The sequence below is a fragment of the Brachionichthys hirsutus genome, unplaced genomic scaffold, assembly GCF_040956055.1.
Source record: "Brachionichthys hirsutus isolate HB-005 unplaced genomic scaffold, CSIRO-AGI_Bhir_v1 contig_797, whole genome shotgun sequence".
NCBI lineage: Eukaryota > Metazoa > Chordata > Actinopteri > Lophiiformes > Brachionichthyidae > Brachionichthys > Brachionichthys hirsutus.
Genome location: NW_027180329.1, coordinates 463,584 through 483,706, shown reverse-complemented (window position 1 = coordinate 483,706; position 20,123 = coordinate 463,584). Strand labels below are relative to the sequence as shown.

The 20,123-nt window shown below is 41.5% G+C and overlaps 2 protein-coding genes across 2 annotated transcripts in view; both read right to left on the bottom strand.

Annotated features, from left to right (window-relative positions):
- Nucleotides 1–1,406: 1,406 nt before the first annotated feature.
- On the bottom strand, nt 1,407–12,728 carry LOC137912922 (collagen alpha-1(IX) chain-like). Its single transcript, XM_068757051.1, has 26 exons — nt 12,650–12,728; nt 11,624–11,747; nt 10,192–10,585; nt 10,027–10,104; nt 9,848–9,943; nt 9,708–9,761; nt 7,147–7,200; nt 7,007–7,060; nt 6,877–6,930; nt 6,658–6,711; nt 6,528–6,581; nt 6,395–6,448; nt 5,988–6,041; nt 5,800–5,844; nt 5,645–5,698; nt 5,500–5,553; nt 5,359–5,412; nt 5,172–5,243; nt 5,051–5,086; nt 4,685–4,729; nt 4,567–4,599; nt 3,989–4,135; nt 3,477–3,653; nt 2,710–2,800; nt 1,819–1,896; nt 1,407–1,689 (listed from the first exon to the last, which is right to left on the bottom strand). The coding sequence occupies exons 1-26, from the start codon at nt 12,726–12,728 to the stop codon at nt 1,484–1,486; spliced, it is 2,295 nt and encodes a 764-aa protein (XP_068613152.1). The 3' UTR covers nt 1,407–1,483.
- Nucleotides 12,729–14,264: 1,536 nt separating this feature from the next.
- Nucleotides 14,265–20,123, bottom strand: part of LOC137912904 (dystonin-like) — a 73,048-nt gene continuing 67,189 nt past the window's right edge. The window contains exons 95-100 of the mRNA XM_068757030.1: nt 18,716–18,833; nt 18,024–18,137; nt 16,834–17,024; nt 16,500–16,610; nt 15,895–16,021; nt 14,265–15,295 (exon numbers count right to left, since the gene is read on the bottom strand). Of these exons, the coding sequence (XP_068613131.1) occupies nt 15,039–15,295; nt 15,895–16,021; nt 16,500–16,610; nt 16,834–17,024; nt 18,024–18,137; nt 18,716–18,833 (918 nt within the window). The 3' untranslated portion in view covers nt 14,265–15,038. The remainder of the gene's footprint in view (nt 15,296–15,894; nt 16,022–16,499; nt 16,611–16,833; nt 17,025–18,023; nt 18,138–18,715; nt 18,834–20,123) is intronic.

Below are 20,123 nucleotides of genomic sequence, written 5' to 3'. Positions count from 1 at the left end.
GTTTCTCTACTCCCTCTGGGGGGGATTCTTCTGGGCTGCAGGATTGCTCTTTTCCATATATGCATCGATCAGGAAACAGGCAAATGCCCAAAAGGCCCTCCTCGAATAGCGATAGAGCTCATGTCTCATGCCCTCCAATTGACCCAGTTGGAAAGTGGCACCAGCCAGGAAGCGACTCAGCGCGGTGTTGCCGTGGAGCAACGTCATGACAGCGGCCTCCGCTGAGCCCTCGCTGCGGAAACATTGTGGTTCGTCTTACTGTTTGTTCCCATTGCTACAACAACAGCTGGATGAGAGCAAGTCCCGGTTGCAGGTCCTTTACTTCATTCAGTTTCCGTCGTCCATTGAGGTGCTTTTTCTTTTCTTTTCAGGAACTTATAGGTAGGATTTAAAAGCAGGTAATTCTAGCCGTGTCATAACCAGTTTCTGTTGTCGTGAATATTATATCCTTAAAGCTGAGGAAACATCAACAACTTTATAGATTGTGATGTTAAGTTCGGAGACAGTGACCGCTCTATCACCCCTGATGAAAGTTCATCCTCGAGTCCAGCCTTCAAAAATGTCTTTTTGAAACGATACTGTACAGTAAGCTCTATAGGCTTCTTAGAAGGTTACAGGTTCTTTGAGGCAAAATAGCTGCTGTTTACAGCCATTCTGGCTGTTCCGACTGCCTTTTGGATTAAATTTCCATTATATGAACTTGTAAGAAAGAATTTGAACACTATACGGTGTGACGGCCACCTGAGCAGGCCCCTCCCTGATTGGTGGAGGTCATCAGTGTGATTTGGCTCACCTGTTTATTTGTCTACAACCATATAAACATATAAACTCTCTGGCTTACACACTCTTTAGTGTGTGTGCACATGTGTGTCTGTTTGCAGGTTCCCATCTTTTGTCCAGTGTATGTATATTTTATTCATTTATTATTTTTCTACTGTGGGTGCCAAAGCAGTAAATGTTGACGCCCCATATATAAGGGCCTAAAGAAAAAAAAAATAATGAAAAAATATCTATCTTTTGTAATTGAAACACACTAAATAAATAAAAAAATATTTTTGTCAGAATTAAATTATTGTGAAATATAAACAAGCCAATGCACTATTATAGGTAATTTGCATTTACGTGTGTTATCAATTTTTTTCATCAATCATATTGAAAATTCTGAAATTCAATGACAGTCACTTGACCTGACCACGAGTCGTGATCAAGAGCCTAAATGACACTTTCATGTTAGAACCTCAACAAATATCAACATATTTTATTATCATTATAAAGAATAAGTGTTAGACAACCAACTTTGAAAATGACTTTAAATATTCAAATATAGTCTGTTAACCCTTTCCTTTAAATCGCACGGGTGATGGTGTCTCTGGTAACGTCTTCCAGTTTCTTAGTTGAGATTTATATTTACATGTCAATATATTTGAACAAACACAATCTATCACGTTTTCCATCCTTTAAACCCAATATTCTCTTGAAATTTTCATTTTCTTTTATTGGCGACTTTCTGTGGTCCTGACTGAGGAGTCCCACTGGTGGAGTTCAGCTGAGCACAGCCAGAGGTGCTGCAAACACCTGGAGGCCCTCTGAGACCCGCGTGGCCCCTGAGTCCAGGCCGACCAGCATGTCCCCTCTCACCCTGCTTCCCCGGCTGGCCATTGGAGGCTTTACCAGGACGTCCACGCTGACCTGAAAAGAGTTTCAATGAATAGGTCAACTCTTTCATGCGCCGCTAATTATAGTTTAGGAAATGATGCACATGCCCAGATGTGCGCATCAATTATTTTAGTCAATATAAAAGTTAAAAAACGAATTCACCCTTTGGCCCTTGGTCTCCAGTGTAGCCAGGTAGACCATGACCCATGGCACCGGTATCGCCTTGCTCGCCTCTGTCACCTGTGAGCCAGACACACACGTGCAACACACACGTACAACACACACACTTGTGTCTCAGAAGGAACGACAACGGAAAAGTCAAAACGCTATCCCCCCAGGAGTTACAAAACCAGAGCGCACACACACTGCTCTTGTTGATTAAAGACCATATGTGTGACTGAGATCACTGGTCAGTAAATGTTGAAAAGCACCTTGTAAATACTTTTGAATTTCATTGTCTTGGCAGGAGTGCATGGGTGTGACATCATTTTCAGGCCTCCAACCATAAAGTAGAACCAGTAATATATATATATGTATGTTATCTTCTACCAGTCTTATAACACTCTTTGATTCGGCAGTTCCATGTAACACTCCTTTAAACCCAAAGAGCAAAAACAAAAAATCAACTGGACTTGCTTCAGTTTGGTTGAAGACGTTTTGTCTCTCCGTCCTTTATTCCTCTGCTCCACAACATTTATAGGGACATATTGTGTCGCACTTTTGTCATCACTACATTTGCAGGCAAGACGTCACTCATAAAACACAAGTAGCTGCATATTAAATATGTCAGAGGTTAAACTAGGCCAGCATCGCCTGCCTGACATTAAATAGAAATATAAGATCCTCAAGTCTGTGTTGATAAAAGGCCACAAGTCATACATATCAGTACACATCATACTGTACATTTATGCCAGTGATGTGTTTACAACATGTTGTCCAAATGAATTGAATGAACATGCTGAATACTTTTTTCAACACTTCCGGTACGGACGGACAGACAGACAGACAGACAGACAGACAGACAGATCGATAGATAGAGCTTGTTTCTCACACCTGTTTCTCCTTTGCGGCCCAGTTCTCCGGCTTCTCCGTAGAATCCTGGTGGGCCCACCTCTCCATCATCACCATTGTTTCCGGGGTCACCCTGACCACATCATCAATAGGGAAATGCATTTATAATGGTTGATGTTTTCAGTGCAGGTCTAAATATTACACGTGATTCCTTGATAAACAAGGTTCCAGTCACTCCTGATCATCTGTCTGCACAAAAACTGAGAATAATTATCTGGCTTGTCATTCAACACTGTTGGGAAAACATTGTACGGTGCTGGAACTTTATGCTTCGCTTGCCATTGAACTCCACAACATGGGGCGTGCTGACCATATAGTGGAATATATTTACATAGTCATGGTTTAAAGAGTATTTATCAGCCTGAGACTCACTGTGATCAAAGAAGTAGTGGAACATGAATCGGGTCTATACTGCATAATAATGTGGAAAAGGTTTTCCAATCCAAGGATAGCCTTGATACTCTCCAAAAACCATTCAACACAGGCCAAATGGCTAGCCTGTGACTCCATATTTGTCCTCACGGAGATGTGGAAAATCTTGACGTTTTCACTCCAAGCTTTGCTGCTAAATTCTTCACCACTCCGTGTCCAGCCCAGACCCTTGCAATGTGTTTGCATTTTACGTGAGCAGAGAGGAATAAAAAGAACAACGTATGGAGCATCTGCAGCGTTTTAGTCACTCGTGTGTAATCTGCAGCAATTATTTCTAAATCCCTTAAATTTTCATGCAAGCAATGAAAAATCTTCACCGGCGGTCCGGGGGGTCCTTTCTGTCCGGGGGGGCCTGGGGCACCCATGGGCACATCCCCATAGAGAGGACAGACTTCAGCACAAGTCCTCTTCACTGAGTTGGCAAAGGTGGACATCTGCTCCAGGATCACTTTCTTACAAACCTCAATCACATGTTGAGGGGAGAGGGTAGGGCCCTGTGTGAGACATTATTACAATACACATCATTTGACTGTGTGAAATGGGACATAAGAGACAGGACAAGATGAAACAATGAACCAGTGACATCAGTGATATTCCTTGTGGATTAGAAATGAAGCACTTTCTATGAGTGACAATGCAATACAGCCTAATGTGAAACAGATTCAATGTGATCTTGACACCAAAGTAGTTGCCAAGCAGGTGCAGTACATTCAGTTTAACTGCAATTTATTATTGCTTCAACACCAGCATTCATAGATTACATAACGGTTATAGAAGACAATGAAAATGGTGATTTTCATCACCATTTAAGGGGCTATGTTTTACTTACTGGGGGCCCTGGGGGGCCTTGAAAACCATCAGGTCCTCCTTCACCTCGAACTCCTTCGACTCCAACAGGGCCTGAGCGTCCAGGTGGGCCTGCAGGACCGCGCAGCCCCCGTCCTCCCTGAAGACCCTGCTGACCCCTGTCTCCAAGCTGCAGGGCAGATTCGTAACATCGGATACAGATTACAATATTCTGCTTTTGGGGAAAGTAGTTGAAAACACCCAATCTCGAAATGTTAAAGTGACAAACAAGCCTAGATCTGGATTAATTAGTCTATTCTGTCCAAACCAAGTCTCATGGAAGTCTGTGCCAAGTCTGTTTGCATTTATGTGTGTTATCGCAAACCATCTAACGAAGACAGATGAAATTATACTTTTACTTAGTGGATGTGACGAAATGCACGCAACATAAATGTCAGTTAAAGATATGAAAGAAAAACCTCTATTTCATTTTTCTTCAGTCAAAGGAATTCTCAATTCACTTCACTCATAGACCCACAAGGCCTATAGATAAATATAGCATCACTGTTAATATCATTCAACAATATTTAGTCATGAAGTTCTAACAACAGAATGGCTCACCTTCCCTTTAGGGCCTTTAAGTCCTTTGGGCCCCTATAAAGAATGAAGTCACATTAAGAAGATAACATGAGGAAGATGTGATGATGAGCAGTGAACATGAGATATTCCAGGGCAGTACCTGTCCACCTTTAGCTCCCCGATCTCCCTGGATTGCTGTGTCACCCTGCACAAGGCAAATGTAAAATAGGTAGTACTTAGAGGCTAAACGCCTTATATGAGGAATTTTACATATGGGACTCATTCAGGTTATATATGACATTCAATTTTCTGATTCAAATTTCTAATCTATTGTTGCACATCTTTCTCCTTTATCATTTATTCTTTATTTTCTGCAGGTGAGTGTAGACTGTCTGCTTTCTAGTCTAGGGTTCAGACAGATCACTATGTACAAAAATATCTTAACTATGGTGTCATAGTTTATTATGGATTATGCATATTGTAAAATACACATTTCTCTTGTTTAATTGTGAGGATATTTCTTTACCTTCGGTCCAGGTTTACCAGGTATGCCAATGTGTCCCTGTAAAGAGTTGACATAATTTAATGAGTTGGAGAAAATTAAATGGTGCTTGAAGAGTTAAGTTAAAATCAACTGGGGGTCTTACAGTAGGTCCAGGTGGGCCAATAAATCCAGGTCTTCCTGGTTTCCCTGCAGAACCTTTGTACCCGCTTGGGCCCTCAGGAATGAAGCAATTATTAAACCAACCTAAGGTACTGCTTTATTTTTTAGAGTTCGCCTTAAAGATGACAAACATATTTTTATATGAACAGTATCGGAAAAGGTAGACTTACAGTCCTGCCTTGGGGGCCCATTTCCCCTGGTGGCCCAAGGGTGCCTTTCTCTCCCTGTAAGAAACACAAAGCACCATAAAATACTCAGCCAATTAAAAAAAACTTCACCTTTATTAACAAAGCCGTAAAAAAAACTATTACCTCCACCCCACTTTGTCCAACCTTCCCACGGAGACCTTGTGATCCTTGATAAGCCTGTGAGGAATAGATGACATAATAAAAATCATGTAAGAGTACTGCTTCTAAAGTTAATTATGAAACAATAACTTAAGGTATAAAGTATTACCTCGATTCCCAGATCACCATCCCTGCCTAGTAATCCTGGATCACCAATAATTCCCTGGGGGGGGACGCTAACATTAATATTAAACAGCCAGATTATTCTCACGGTGTAAGTGAAGGCTCAGGTGTGGGACGCTGGGCGTTTCAGCAGGGAGTCACCTTTCCTCCGACGGGGCCAGCTCTGCCCATCAATCCTGGGATCCCCTTGTGGTCACATGTTCAAAGGAAACATATTATTATTATTTTATATATATATATATATATATATATATGATTTTTTTTTTACTTCCCTCACTTTTAAAAATCAGTTCATAATGTTTTTGTCTTCCTTAATTTCTCATACATACAGGTTTCCCCTTCTCTCCAGCAGCTCCCCTCAAGCCAGGATCTCCCACAATTCCCTGGCGAATGATAATTTAAAGCAATAAGGGTTAGGAATCAACATTATATGTGACAGGCATCATTCAGTAATCAGCATGTGGTGGAGCCAAAATTCATCCTCCATGTGCAGTAAAGTAATAAATTAGACTTTCACTGTGGTGGCCTTTTCGATGAGTCACTAGGCAATGTGGATGTAGTTCAGGCCCTCCGATCTGAGCCACATTCCAGCCACAGGAACTAATGTTTATGGAGATGGCACATAAGCCAAAACATATTCCATAGTTTTGCCACATTAAAAATGATTTAATGTCTTTCCACACTTTGGAAGGCGATCCTTACGCAGTGTGGAACAGGGAATCCCACAGTAACCCACCTGCTTTCCTTTGTGCCCAGCACGGCCTTCAGCACCAGTGGACCCTTGTTCTCCCTATAAATGAAGGTGTGGGGGGTTTAGGCTGCAATATGTAGAATAAAAAGACAATAGATAAAGGGTGAAGTACGTTTACCTTAATTCCTTGATATCCTGGAATCCCTTGATATCCTCCTTCTCCTTTAGCACCCTTCAAGGAGAACAAAATCCCAGTAAGGCAGTAATTACCTAATGGGTTTACCACCGGGTATGAAAGGTCATCTTACATGTTCTCCTGGTTTCCCAGTCTCTCCAATGTCTCCCGGTGGCCCACCAACTCCCTACAATTACAGTCAAATTACCAGCAATAGCCCTACTGGATTATAAAGCTATGAAACTTGAACAAAAAAAATAATTGCACCTAAATCTGATGAAAAGTCTTCAATGGCTGGCTGCCCTTTATTAAAGAGATCCACCTAAAGCCAAAGCCCAGGTGAAGAGTTTACCTTGACGCCTGCAGCCCCCGTCAGTCCTTTGAGGCCCGCCGGACCTCTGTCTCCCTGTTTACACGACAGCTCCGATCAGGATTTAACAATTGGGTTAAAGAAAAGGATAAGCGAGTGTATGATAAATTACCAAATGTCCCCAGGGTCCTCTCATTCCTTTCTCGCCTTTGATTCCTTCTTCACCCTGAGGGTGTGTGTGTGTGTGTGTTAGGTGTCATTAATGTGTGTTTGCATTGGATCCCTGACAGGGCATAACAAGGCAGATCTTACCTTTGGGCCTGGTTCACCAGAGTTGCCATCGTCCCCTGTGTTTCCCCTTATCCCCTGCAAGGCAAGTTTGTCTTAATAACGCGCGAGACGTGTTGCGTTCAAGCTATTTGTTGGAGAAGGATTTTTTTTTAAATGGAGTCTAAAATGTGGGTGTTTTTACTTCCACCGACTGAAAGTTTCTAATGACGTCCGCGAGCCCAAACTTTGCATTGCATCAATACAGGCTTGGAAAAGTTAACTTAGCTTAGCACAACGAGACACGCTAGGACAACAGCAGCCAAACCCCAGTAATAAAACTAAATGGCACTAAATCACAGGGGTGACTGTGTTTCTATGTTTCAGCCTGCAAACCATTAAATGAGTTGCCCCCACCACCAATGTTATGTTGATGCTTATGCCAGTTTATAAATCCCTCCTTAAAACCCATTCTTGGAGAACATAACCTCCGTTTCATTCATGTTTTCTTGTTTACGGTCAAAGGAGTGCTGGAGCCTTTCCCAGCTGACATTGGACAGACTTTCCCACACCCTGGGAAAGTCGCCATCTTATCACAGGAAAACATGAAAGACAAACAACAAATGGCATTCATATTCGTGCCTATGGGCAATTTAGAATCACCAATTCACCCATATTGCATGTTTCTTGTGGTGGGAGGAAGCCGTAGAACCCGGAGGGAACCAACACAGGTGAGGAAATAACACGCAAAGTAGCCTACACACTGAAATGTCCGAGGAGAAGTTGAACCCAGGACCTTCTTGCTGTGAGGCCTAACCCTAATCCTAACCTAACCCATTGCACTGCTGTGCTAGAAGTCATTGTGTCTGGGCAGGAAGTAATCCAGAGGAATACGAACCGCTTCAGTCAAAATGTTTCCACTGATTTTTATAAGAAAGAGGCAAAACATCTTAATCTCTTTCTTAGGTCAACAAGAATGACATTACATTTTCTCCCACTTCACGTTGCTCGCATGAAGCAAGCTGATTTCACCTGCTCTCAGTCTAAGATGACCATCTCCTAGCAACAGCTTTACCACAGCATGAAGGAAAAGAATGAGACTGTCAAAATATACAAAACACAAAATACTGTCAACATAAACCGTAAAAATCATGTGATAAGGAGAGGCCATTTAAGTTGAACATGCTAAAAATGTCACATTATTCACATCAGCGGGAAATATATTCAGCAGGATTTGGGAAAAGTTAGTCACAAAGACGACGCCCACCCTTTGGTATTACAAGGATAGTGTTTTCCATTGGGCTGCATTTAATTGAGTCAACAAACAGATTAAACCAGGCCTGGATGCCTCGGAGCGCTCCATTTCTGTACCACTGTTGTTAAGCAGTCAACTGGCTGTAGGTTAACCTCAGAGATGGCCGACAGTATGGCGGGAAGCATGACCGTAAACTTTACAGCATGTTTAAGGCAGTATAGCACTGGAAAGGAGGAAAGGACCACCCACTACACAACATGGACAGTTCTGTGCCAGGAAATGCCCTCCTCAGATGCCAGCAGGAGAGGAGATCAACATGTTGGGGTTCTGTGATTCACAAGCTGGCAGGAGTTTAAAAAACTCTAATGATTTACACAAGACAGATGTTTACCCCAGAGGACCTACAGCTGCAACGCAGCACATCCATGTGTAGCGTGTAGGGCCTGCGAGCGTGCATGTGTTCAGGCAACAGTGGAGGTTTTCCCTTAAGTCCGGAGGGCACGTTAGATCTCAAGACATCACTTTGATATAAAAAAAATAAAATAATAATCCTGCTTTACACACACATGTTTTCCAGCTCTCAGATCCAACATAGCAAAGCAGAGATCAGCGGCTTCCAAAAGGATGCGCTTGTTCATTCACTGCTGCATCAGAATCTGGTTCCAAATTCCTTTTTTTAACTCGAATAGTGTGCTCAAATGGAGAATTATAATTAGCCGTAGCCACACAAATTAAATCATGCAACAAACAAAACATTGGAGATATTTTACACAACAGAGCAGCACATAAATGCAACTCACAGCACACCAGACAAGGGTATGGTTGTTGCTCAACTCAGGTTTTCCTATGTGTGGGATTCATTACATTTGGCTCTGCTGCTTCCAAAGGGAAAGACAAAAACCAGTATAAATCCTGTGATCTTTTTCCAACTTGATCTAAATCCTGGATTTTGCACCAACATGGATTGTGTTTTAAGTGATATTTCAGACTGACGGACAAATTTATTGTCACTTTCATATTAGATTGTGTTTATCTTGGCTTCCTCCTAAATCCATTGCAAAGAGGACATGAGTTTTAAATAAGAACTTCTGTTTCTAGATCTGTTTCCATCCTGTTGGGTCTCAGTTGTAGCATCAGTGCCATTTTCCACAGCTTTATTGCTGTCTTATGAATTAAAATTTACAAAGTGCATAACCTGCAAATGTGTTTAACTCTGTTTTTGTGTTTCGAAAGAAAGGCAATGCTGCAAACAGTGAGAATATATCTCGTAAACACCAGAACATTAAGGCTTCTAGAATAATGTTAAGTTCAATCTTTTTAATTCTGAGCGAGGCATTGAACATGTATTTACCAATTTCCCTTGTCTCCCTGGTTCTCCACCTCCTCCTGGAAGACCTCTGTGGCCCTGAAGCAAATTTAAGAAAAAGTTCAAACAGAGTGCAAGCTATATTGGCAATAGATTTCTTTTTTTCATTGTACAGCTACTTTAACCTTTGGTCCAAGAGGTCCCTGGATGCCAGGTTGTCCATGCATACATTTGCAAAATGCTCTTCCAGCGGTTAGACCGATCTCCGCATACCCTCCACACTGCCATTGACAGAGAGGTGAGATAAAACTCCACAGTTCTCCAGCAGAGGGAGGAAATCTTGGCTGAAAGGAAGTTGACTCACCACACCGGAGAGCTCGCAGCAGCCCTCTGTGTATGCCTTCTCTGGGTCACATGACATCTCCATCTGCTGGAGGTCCACCTGCAGAGAGATGAGGAATAATATGAGGGATTGAAGTTGCATATCAAATCAAAGTTTGATGCATGAAGATCCAAACCACTGACGTACAGACACAGAGCGATCCCCTGCAGCCCGCTTAACGATGGAGGTGTATCCTCGGCGCATGATCGGCCTCGGCTCATCAATGGGCTCCACGCTAACCTCCTCACAGTCTACCAGCAGTTTCACCCGGCTGCCTCTCACGCTCAGAGCCAATTTGTGCCACTCGCCATCAAACAACTTCTCCACACCATGAAAGGTCTTCAGCATGTGGCTCACGTGGGAGCCAGTGTAGAAGAAGTCTATGGAACGCGTGTCACCCTGGAAACGCAGGCCGACCTGCTCTCGTCCCTCGGGGTCGCTAACCTGCCACAGGTCCCATGACGTCTTGGCCGTGTCCTTCGTTAACTTAAAAGTTGCAACGATGGAGTAGTCAGAAGGAAGTCCATCTGGATACACGTCACTTTGTTATAGGAACAAAATGGTTGAACACAATTAATAGGCAGAGACAGAGATTTAAAAAATCCAAACAATTACCATGCATAAATTGAAGTGCAAAGCAATGCCTTTATTATAAGGGAATGAGACTGAAAAGAAAAACCACAGAAAGTCTACAGTCATGCTGACAGCTCCATGAGGAGTACCGCGTAAACATGCTACATGCTAAAATGCAATATAGTACTAATTTAGCATGTGAGCATGCTAATGTAATCCATCTAACAGTGGTGAGATGTCATTGTGCACAGAGCTTGCACTCACATTGTTAAAGTCCTTATTACTACGAAATAGGATCGTCATAATGAAAACTCTGGATAACCCCCCCAATAATATTTATTGCAGACCGCCACTGATTTAATTTCTTGTCTGACTTTAGGCATGAACTTCATTGTTGGGTGGGGCTGATGATGCTAAACTGCTTTTCAGTCTGCTTTTTAGTTGCCAGTGAGAATAATTTGAAAGTGGAAACGGCAAACTTTCCCTCCAAGTGTTTCGAGGTGATTTCATTGTTGCACCATCGCAGACGCTCCGATTGCTTTTCTTAGAGTAGCAACCATGAGCAACACTGAACAAACACTTGAGCACATGGACAGTTAACATTCATTTTAGCGGGAGACGATTGTTCCCAGTGACAGAAAGCAATGCATTGTGAAATTAAAGGTTTATACGGAATCCGACTGAATTCTGATGCTGTCGTTATTCTCTGGTGAAATCAACAGCAATAATATCTTATTCCAAAAAAAATGTGTTGGTAGTTGAATGTTTTCGGTCTGTTTCCACCCGTGCATCACTGGTTGATTCCTCTCACTCCATAACTACACCAACAGTGATGTCATATGTATCAAATTATATTTAAAAACAGAAATATGTCCCTGCAGCCAGGAGAGAATAAAACATATGGAAACCATCAAAAACAAGATTTTCAGGGCATTTTTTTTATTTTTTTTTATCATGTTCTATCCTCATGTTCTATGACGCGGGTTCTGAGGGTGCAGTGTGGTACCTCATGCTCCTCTGGAGAAGAATCGAGGGGTTGACACGGTAGGCCACCGCTTCAGGTTGAGAGCCGACCACTGTCCTCACGCCTCTCGACTCAGGTACGCGAAACTCCTCCAGCAGGTCAAAACCTCAGAAACACAGAACTTAGCCGGTTAGTTCACAACAAGTTCTTCATCCGGGGGGGCAAAATGACTTTAAAACCCTTTAAAGCCTGAACCATGAAGTAATCGGCAGAACACTCTAATTTTTTGAAAGGTAATGGAACCGTCTCGCAAAAACCAACAACATACATTTTATATAAATGCTCTAATTTATATACATTTTGCTAAATCAAGATTTTTTTTCCCTTGGAAAATGCAGATGCATGTGTTGGCTTGTATCTATCAGCTTTTTCGTGGGGGAGAAATATCAAACTTCTGAAGTAAAGGTCTCAAAATCCTGAAAGGCCAAGTGCATCAAATATGATACGTTTGGCTCTAAAGGGGTAAAACCTTATTCCAGCACTGATATTACTGACTAAGGTTTTGTATTACTCACTTTAATCAGTAATGCCAACCTTTAATGAGGTCATCTTTGAAATCCACTAACATCTACAGGCTGTTTATTGTCTCTCATCAGTGGAATTGGCTACTGGATTCTAAACACTGTAGGACTTGTGCTACAGTTTGAATGAGACCGCATTGACCGTGGTGTCTCTAAAGTCATTCATAGATGCTGCTGATTACAGAACTTATATTGCTACGCACAAACAGAACTCAATTCATTTTATCAAGCTTATGGACCGATTTGAATTTTGGCAAAAAAAAAAAAGATTAGAAGCATCTGTGGAATCGCCTGCTGTCTATTGAATCTGCCATCTAGTCTGAAGTCTCAGAGAGCTGGAGCGATGATCGACCGGTGCAAACAACAGTGCAAAAACAGATAATGAGGCACTAAATATGATATATGTTGCATTGTCTATCATGATTTATTAACAGCTCCTGGGATTTTTCCTCTACATTAAAGGAACATTAATTTTTATCAAACGTACTTGGCAGCGTTTCACACCGGATCAGTCCAAAGATGGCAAATGCTGCTGCAAACACCAGAATGTCTTTACCGGCTGGCATGTTTACGTTTTTGGAGTCAGGTGCTACACATGCCTGTAATAGAGCAATACAACACATCAACATAGTTGTGTACAGTAGGCTGCTTCATAGTAAAACGTAACTTTTTTAGAGATGCACAAATGACAGAAACATAAAACTACATTTCCTGGCTGTAGATAAACACAATACTGATTAAAATGTCATTTTATGTTATTTTAGATGCCAGCTTTCTAAATCTATCTGATGTGAGCCAACTGCTAGCTTTTGCTAAACATATTAGATTATTAAATTACCCTCATATAAATCTGTACCCACGGTCCACTTTGCATAAAAGAGGACGTAATCACACAAATCAGAGCGCATTTGATAAACATAATTATATATATATATATTTCTCACTGCCCTCATAAATAGTCTCTTAGTTTTTTTTTTTTTTTAAAAAGAACAAATATAGACAATAACTCACATATTATTTCAAAACTGAGTTCCAGGGCTCCTGCAGATGGATCTTTTCCAGTTCCTGGTGTGAGGATATATCCCTCCCCCCTCCTCTAAAGTGCTGTCCCAGGGCTCGAGCTGAACGGGACTATTCAGACTGGAAGCTCAGAGGAGCCTGGCCCTTGATCTCCACGCCACCGTTGGCTCCCCAGGGGATCGGCCTCTTCTCATGGGACAGTTACACCTACATAACAAGTCCAGTCGGCCAAATCATCACATGAAGAAAATGTAGTTGAAACACACCAGGGCCTGTATGATGCTGAAAGCGTTTAAAATGACAGCATCACTGTGTTGATTAATGATCACCTGTCTCAGGCGCTGCTCTGTAAGCGTTTCTTATTGAGCTGGTTACAACAAAAATCCCTTGCGGACTTTTTCTTTTGTAAATTTAAGTTAAGTTTAAGTTTTTTAAAAAGGCAGTCATACAAGTTTTATTGTATCTTCCTTCAAAGACAGTGTTTTATCATTTGCTGAGTCTCTGAGGGGAACATGTGGTATGTCACAGCCCAGCTCAAGATGCTCTGCAAACATTCCACTCAGAGCTGATCCCACCTTCGCTGACTGGATCCACTGGGCTGCAAGGAGACCGTGGGAAAAGACCAAGGTAAGACACACGCGTGCAGTAGATGGCTGGTTCAATGTATGGATTCACACATAAGATTAGAAAGTAGCTTCAATGTCAACTGTTCTATGAAAGGTAAATTACCTCTTTGAATGGGTCCGTATGGAAAATATTTTTTCCATCCACGTGAAGCCCATGAGTTCAAAGGTTAGGTGTCCAAGGTCAGGAAGTGAAGCGATGCCATCATGGAAACATTAACACGCTATGTGTGCTACGATTGAAATGAAGCCATGTCTTCTGTCAGGTGCCTGAATGCTGATGGAAGTAGCTAAAATGAACCTGGAAGAAAGGACTATTCAATATTGTGTCTGGGTTTCAGTGCCGGTGGCGTGCTCATGTGACTCTGAGCATGTGTAACAAATACATCCCAGGAACACAGCCAATAGAGACCGACTCTGCCATTCAGCCATCATGACAATCCAGCCTTCACACCCTTCTCTGGTCGTTTTCTGCAAGCAGATTTATTACAAAGTAATGTTACAGTAACAATTTCAGCTCCACCGAAATGAACCAAACGTTGACATAGATGCACAAAAAAAAAAAAAAGACGACGACACGAGTGGCACCTCCTGAAGGTCAGTGGGTGCGCTGCTGTGAAGTGGTCCAACAGAGCATATGGACTGTAGCTGCTCACAATCAAACGGGACTCCAAAGCATCATGGTTACAAGGTTTCCGCTACTATCCTTAAAAGGTTGCTGCAGTGCTTACTGGGGTTCATTGTAGTATATTGCATTGCCCTTTAAATGCATGTTGGCAGTATATCATAGCACTTAAATATTATCGGTGTGCCTAACAAGGTACCATAATGCAACACCAAACTCAAAACATCAGCAAAACATACGGTAAAGTTCATTTAGCGATTTTGAGAGCGCCATCCTGCACGATGCCCTTCATTAGTGTGTTTAGAAAGGTTCGCTAGACCCAGGATCTCTAGCGTTCCTCAAACAGGTTCTCAATTCATAAAATAATAATAAAAACAATCTGACATTTTTCACAAAAAAATAAATACATTGAAACAAACACACAAGGCCACTAACATTCAATTCTTACATCATTTTAAACCATATTGCCTCTCAACAGAATATTTTACATCTTCGCAAGGGTTTAAATAGCACAACACATTTGCAGTCTTAAGTTAGAGGTCTCCAGTGTCCGTCACGCTAAGGGTTCAACTAGATCCCGGGTTCTATGCTCCAAGGCAGACAGTTGACTATCGCTTGGATCCCTTTGCCAGTTTGCTAGTGGGAGTGGTTCTTCTCTGAGGAGTGGGGATCTTTGTGGGTTTGCCTCCATGTTGCCGGGACGCAGAACGCGCCGTCGCTCGGGCCGAGTCGCCGACCGTCTCAGATGCGTCCGAGCACACAGACTGGATGTCAGAGATGTCGAAGTCGGAGGCGTCGCTTCCTCTGCGACTGCTCCCTCTGCTTCCTGCTTTGCTTCCAGGTCTGCTGGAATTTTTTCTTGACTCTGGAGAAGATCAAATCAAATCAAGGATCAAGGATAATAATATAAAATAATAAAACAGTAATTATTCAACCTTTAGGACTGAGCACGACAGATGGTGTGTTTTTTGTCACTGTTGGATTAAATTGCTGGAAGCAAACATAGAATTCATAGTAACTTGCATTTATTACATCCAAATAAATACTGAAAAATAAGTAGTATTAACAAATTGATCCACTCTAAAAACACGGATTATAAATTAATAGTTAAATAAAATAGTTTGAATCATATGCTAATCATCAAATAGTAATTTCACGTGATTCTGGCTTAGGATGTAAGAATTTATTTGATAAACGATATTCTGGAAAGACAAGTTTTATATTTTATGTTTTAATTAAGCTAATTAGTTCTATTTTAATATTTGTGTTAATACATTTGCCCGACATCTTCTGCATACATGTAATCCTATGACCCCTTTTGTTAGCATGTTCTTTTATTCAAGGGTGTGAAAGGAAAGTTTATTCTTCAATAGTGACTAAATTCAGAAACCGAAGGATTTTGCTTGGGAGAAAAGCCGCTTTCAAAATAAAAGAAGGATGTTTCTGAATTGAATCTCGACTGACCGCCTATCATCTGTGTCCGTGCTTTCAGTACGGCAGCGCTGATCAATGTTCCCTCTTCACCAGACTGAAATCCTTTTCCTGACAAGTACCCAGGGAGACGTAACTTGCTGCCTTGAACCGGTGTTCCCTGCAAAAGACAGAACATAGCTTTCATTTGTAATCAGTGGTATTTAGCTGCACAATAAATGTTAAATAATTAAACATTTTAGCATAGAAAGCTTAGTTTCATAAAAATTCTGGAATTTATTTTAGAAGCAGTTAGTATTTAAAGCATGTCAACCTTTAATTGCTCACACATACACACGATCATACATGCATAGGTAACATTTAATGTTGCATTGCATGCATTGACAGCATTATATGTTGTATTGTCAGAAAAGAACAACATTTTCAACCCATTAAATCAGAGAAGTTTAAACCCAACTGAATTCTCACACATCTAATAAATTTGTATTGCTTTTTTCAGTGCAGAATATAAAATGAAGTATATAATATGTAGATAAATGGACTTTACATATTATATTAACATATAAATATAAAGGCATACAATGTACAGTAGCTTTCAGTTGGGTCATAAATGTTCCACATCAGATCATGTGCTGTACCTCTGAGGATGAACCCGGGCTCCCGAAGGAGTCCGATGATTTAAGAGGAGGGCAGGGTTTGATGTTTGTAAGCCAGGGCTTATCATAATTGCGGGTAATGTGTAGGGGAGTCTGGGGAATAATGGTAAATCAATAAAACAGAGATATGGATTCACAAATCAAAAACTAAAAGAATCACTAGATGTAAGAGAGAGAGCGAAAAGGCAAAACAAGAATGTGATCAAATGATGTAAAATAAATGAACTGAGCAGGACAAACGGGAGGGAAATCACGGAGGGGAATGACGGACAGCTGGAAGGAAAACGGACTCTCCCAGCAGAGTGGCGCTCCTCACCTTGACTGTACTGGTTGCTACTGGTATTGGTGGAACAGGACAGCTCTGACTGGAGACGGATCTGTTTGGAGACGCTCCTCTGGATGATGGCCGAGACCTTCGGCCTCTGTAGCGGAAGCTCGCCATTACCTGAGTGGTTCCCTCTGGGAGGATGAACTTCTCTCGCAGCTCAATGTTGGTCCTGCCTTTAGCTGAGAAATGACACTCCAAATGAACCAGACTGCATAAAAGCTACTGAGTATTTTTAACAGTACTTTTATGGTGATGAAGATGTGAGCCAAGTTTTCATTTTCACATGAAATCCATAATAATTTCCAAAAAATAACTGTGACTTGGTACTAATCAGAGGTGGGATGGAACAACTCAAAGGTTGAGTTGTGTTCTTTTCCTGTGGAGAAAATTTTATTTTAGCTACTAAAATTCTTTAGATTACAATAAATAAATCGAATCGAATATTTCCTCTGTTTCACCATTAATTAGTACCAATTAGTAGTTATTTAAGAAATTATTATGGGGAAATTATGAGGGGAAACAGACCTATGAAATAAAGTCTAACAGTCTTATATATACATTAAAAAAACGAATATCTTAAATTAATACAATTTCAAGTTGGGATTCAAATCGCAAATAAACAATGAAATCATAAAAATCATGCAGTTTACGTGTAATGACCTCAACAGTTTCACAATCGGTTTGCTTGGACTGCCAAACAAAGGATCCAATGAACCAAAAGGTGCCTAAACACTCCCACAGCAACACGGCGCAAATCAGAAAAACCCTTCACAATTTGTGTTAATCACAAAGACAGGCTAGTAAACACGCTAAAGACAAAATAGATCCTGTATCCTGCCATGAGTGTTTCACGCCTCAATGGCGATGTCAGACAGTTTTATATCAGAATCCTGTTATCCGTCCAAATGCGTCTCTTGTGGTATTTAAGCTGCGTTCAGAGCTGCGCTTACATGCTGCGAGAGAAGAAAATATAGAACTCAAAGCAGATAATGATAACAACTTGCACAAACTGCATGCATGAAAACCAGCTGCAGGTGAGAGGCAGTTGATTGTGAGCGGAGCTGGTCGGTGAGGATGCCATTCACAATGAGCACTCACACACACACACACCGCTACAGTAGTACACACCCGGGGGTCAGCACAAAGCAGCACACACTCGGATGTGCAGACACACATACCACTGAAGGGTTCATGGAGCGAGGTGAAAAAGTGAGATATTTGCCAACCTATAGGAGACTGAGTAATTGAAGAGTTTGATTCCGAGCGCAACATTTTGCTCCCGTGGTGATGAACTAGAAGAAATGATATCATGTTCAGCAGGGAAAACAGGAAATCCATCATCCAGACAACAGCAGAAACATCAGCTCCTAAAGGCTCTGACACTCTGTGGGCACAGGATGGTGTCGCATGGTGGCGGCTTGCTGGTCACAAATTGTATTTACTAGGATAGTTCCTCAACTTATTCATTCCCACATAACACATAACATATATTGTTTATTGTTTTCCACAGTTTGGTTAAACCAGATAAATGAATTATATCAGGAATAAAGTAAACCGTAAAAAGAACAACTCTTAATAGAATACATCACTACTATTATCACACATAAAGGAGAAGAGACAGAGTGGTGACTTCCCCATTTATGGATCTGGAATTAAGAACATACTACCATCTCCTTTGATTCAGGATCTGCTAATATATCATAAAAAAAAAATCATAAATAATTTAATTAGTCAATCAAATCAATCTGAACTCGAGAGATCTCTAAGTAATTTCCTGGTTATAAAACAGTCCAACCTCTGATAAAGTAATGATCGTGCTCAGGTGTCAGTAACAATCGACCCTGCGCTGTGTCTTCTTGTGGGGACTCACCTCTGCAGGGGTCATTCTTTACCAGAAACTCATCCAGAGCCATCCAGCCTCCGCCCACTCGCACCATCACAGTGCTGCGCAGAATGCGGACTAGACGGAGCTGCTGTGAGTCTCCAAACTGAGCCGGAGGAGTGAAAATAGACAGAGGATGTGTGAATGCACCGACCTGAGACTAGGCAGTCGCCCGCTAAGGGCTACAACCTGTGCAACACTGGAAATCAGGCTGGTTTGGAGCTTCAAATTCAATACAGTGAATTTCTAAAATTTCTGTTGCATTGGATCTTTCATGTAGATAATATAGAAGCCATCAAAGATGCGTTGTTTCCATTTCAGGACTGATTCCTTTCAATGTTGCACAGACTGACACAGAAAGGACTAAAAATACACTTTTTCAGGTTTCCCTTCTAAAGACACAAACTACCCGAAGGTCATTCCAACTGGTTTTCTTCTATCAGTGTCGGCTGGTGAGAACGAATGATTTTGTTATTGATAAGTGACTGCATTTGTTCACACGAGACCTGCAGGCACATTATCAGACCACTAGGGGGCAGAAATGGATAATAATTTGCCTTACTTTCAAAGACCACAAATAAAAATTGTCCATCATGGTGTGATGGAGGCAAATGATTGAAGGTCAATGGGGTGACTGAAGACGGCCGCAGCCAGTTGGATGTGACCAAGAGTATTAACACAGAGACAAAAATTAACACAGGACAATCACAGCCGCATGCTTTCTGTCAAAAAAACAATTTCACATGATGATCAAGCGGATGGACAGCAGTCTCCTGCAAGCCAGCACGTTGTTGCACTTTCTACAACTACTCAGGATGCACTGACACTGATGCAGATCCAATGCAGCTGGCTCCAGTGACACATGAGGGATGGGTCAGACCACTGCTGTCTAATCCAACATGGCGACACGCAGACACGACCAAACACTGATGGCCCTCAGATTAAGTGTCTGTTATCTTATGGTATCCATTCAGCTGCTTTTTTTTACACTGTATGATTATCAATGATTAATGCCACTGGTGATTCTAATTGACCGGATACATTAAAGGTGACGATGATCACAAGACACATTTGAAGAATAGCCATTTACCAGAATACAGCTTTCCAAAACTGCAACGTGTAGGTGAGGGGTAAGATTTAGATTTTCCCTGTTTGCTATTGTCTCATCGCCGATTAAGGACTCATGTAAGCAGTGAACCAGACCAAACTGTCAAGAGAATGATTTCAATTCATTGGTTGTGTCAATACATCAATGCAAACTAGTTCATAGCTTAACACTAATGTGCCTTTGCGCTTGTTAATACAGCAAGCTGCAGAAAGCATGTGTGACAAATGAACCGAGAATAGCAATGTGTTTTAAACTACAACATGCAATTGTTCAATACAAAAATAACTG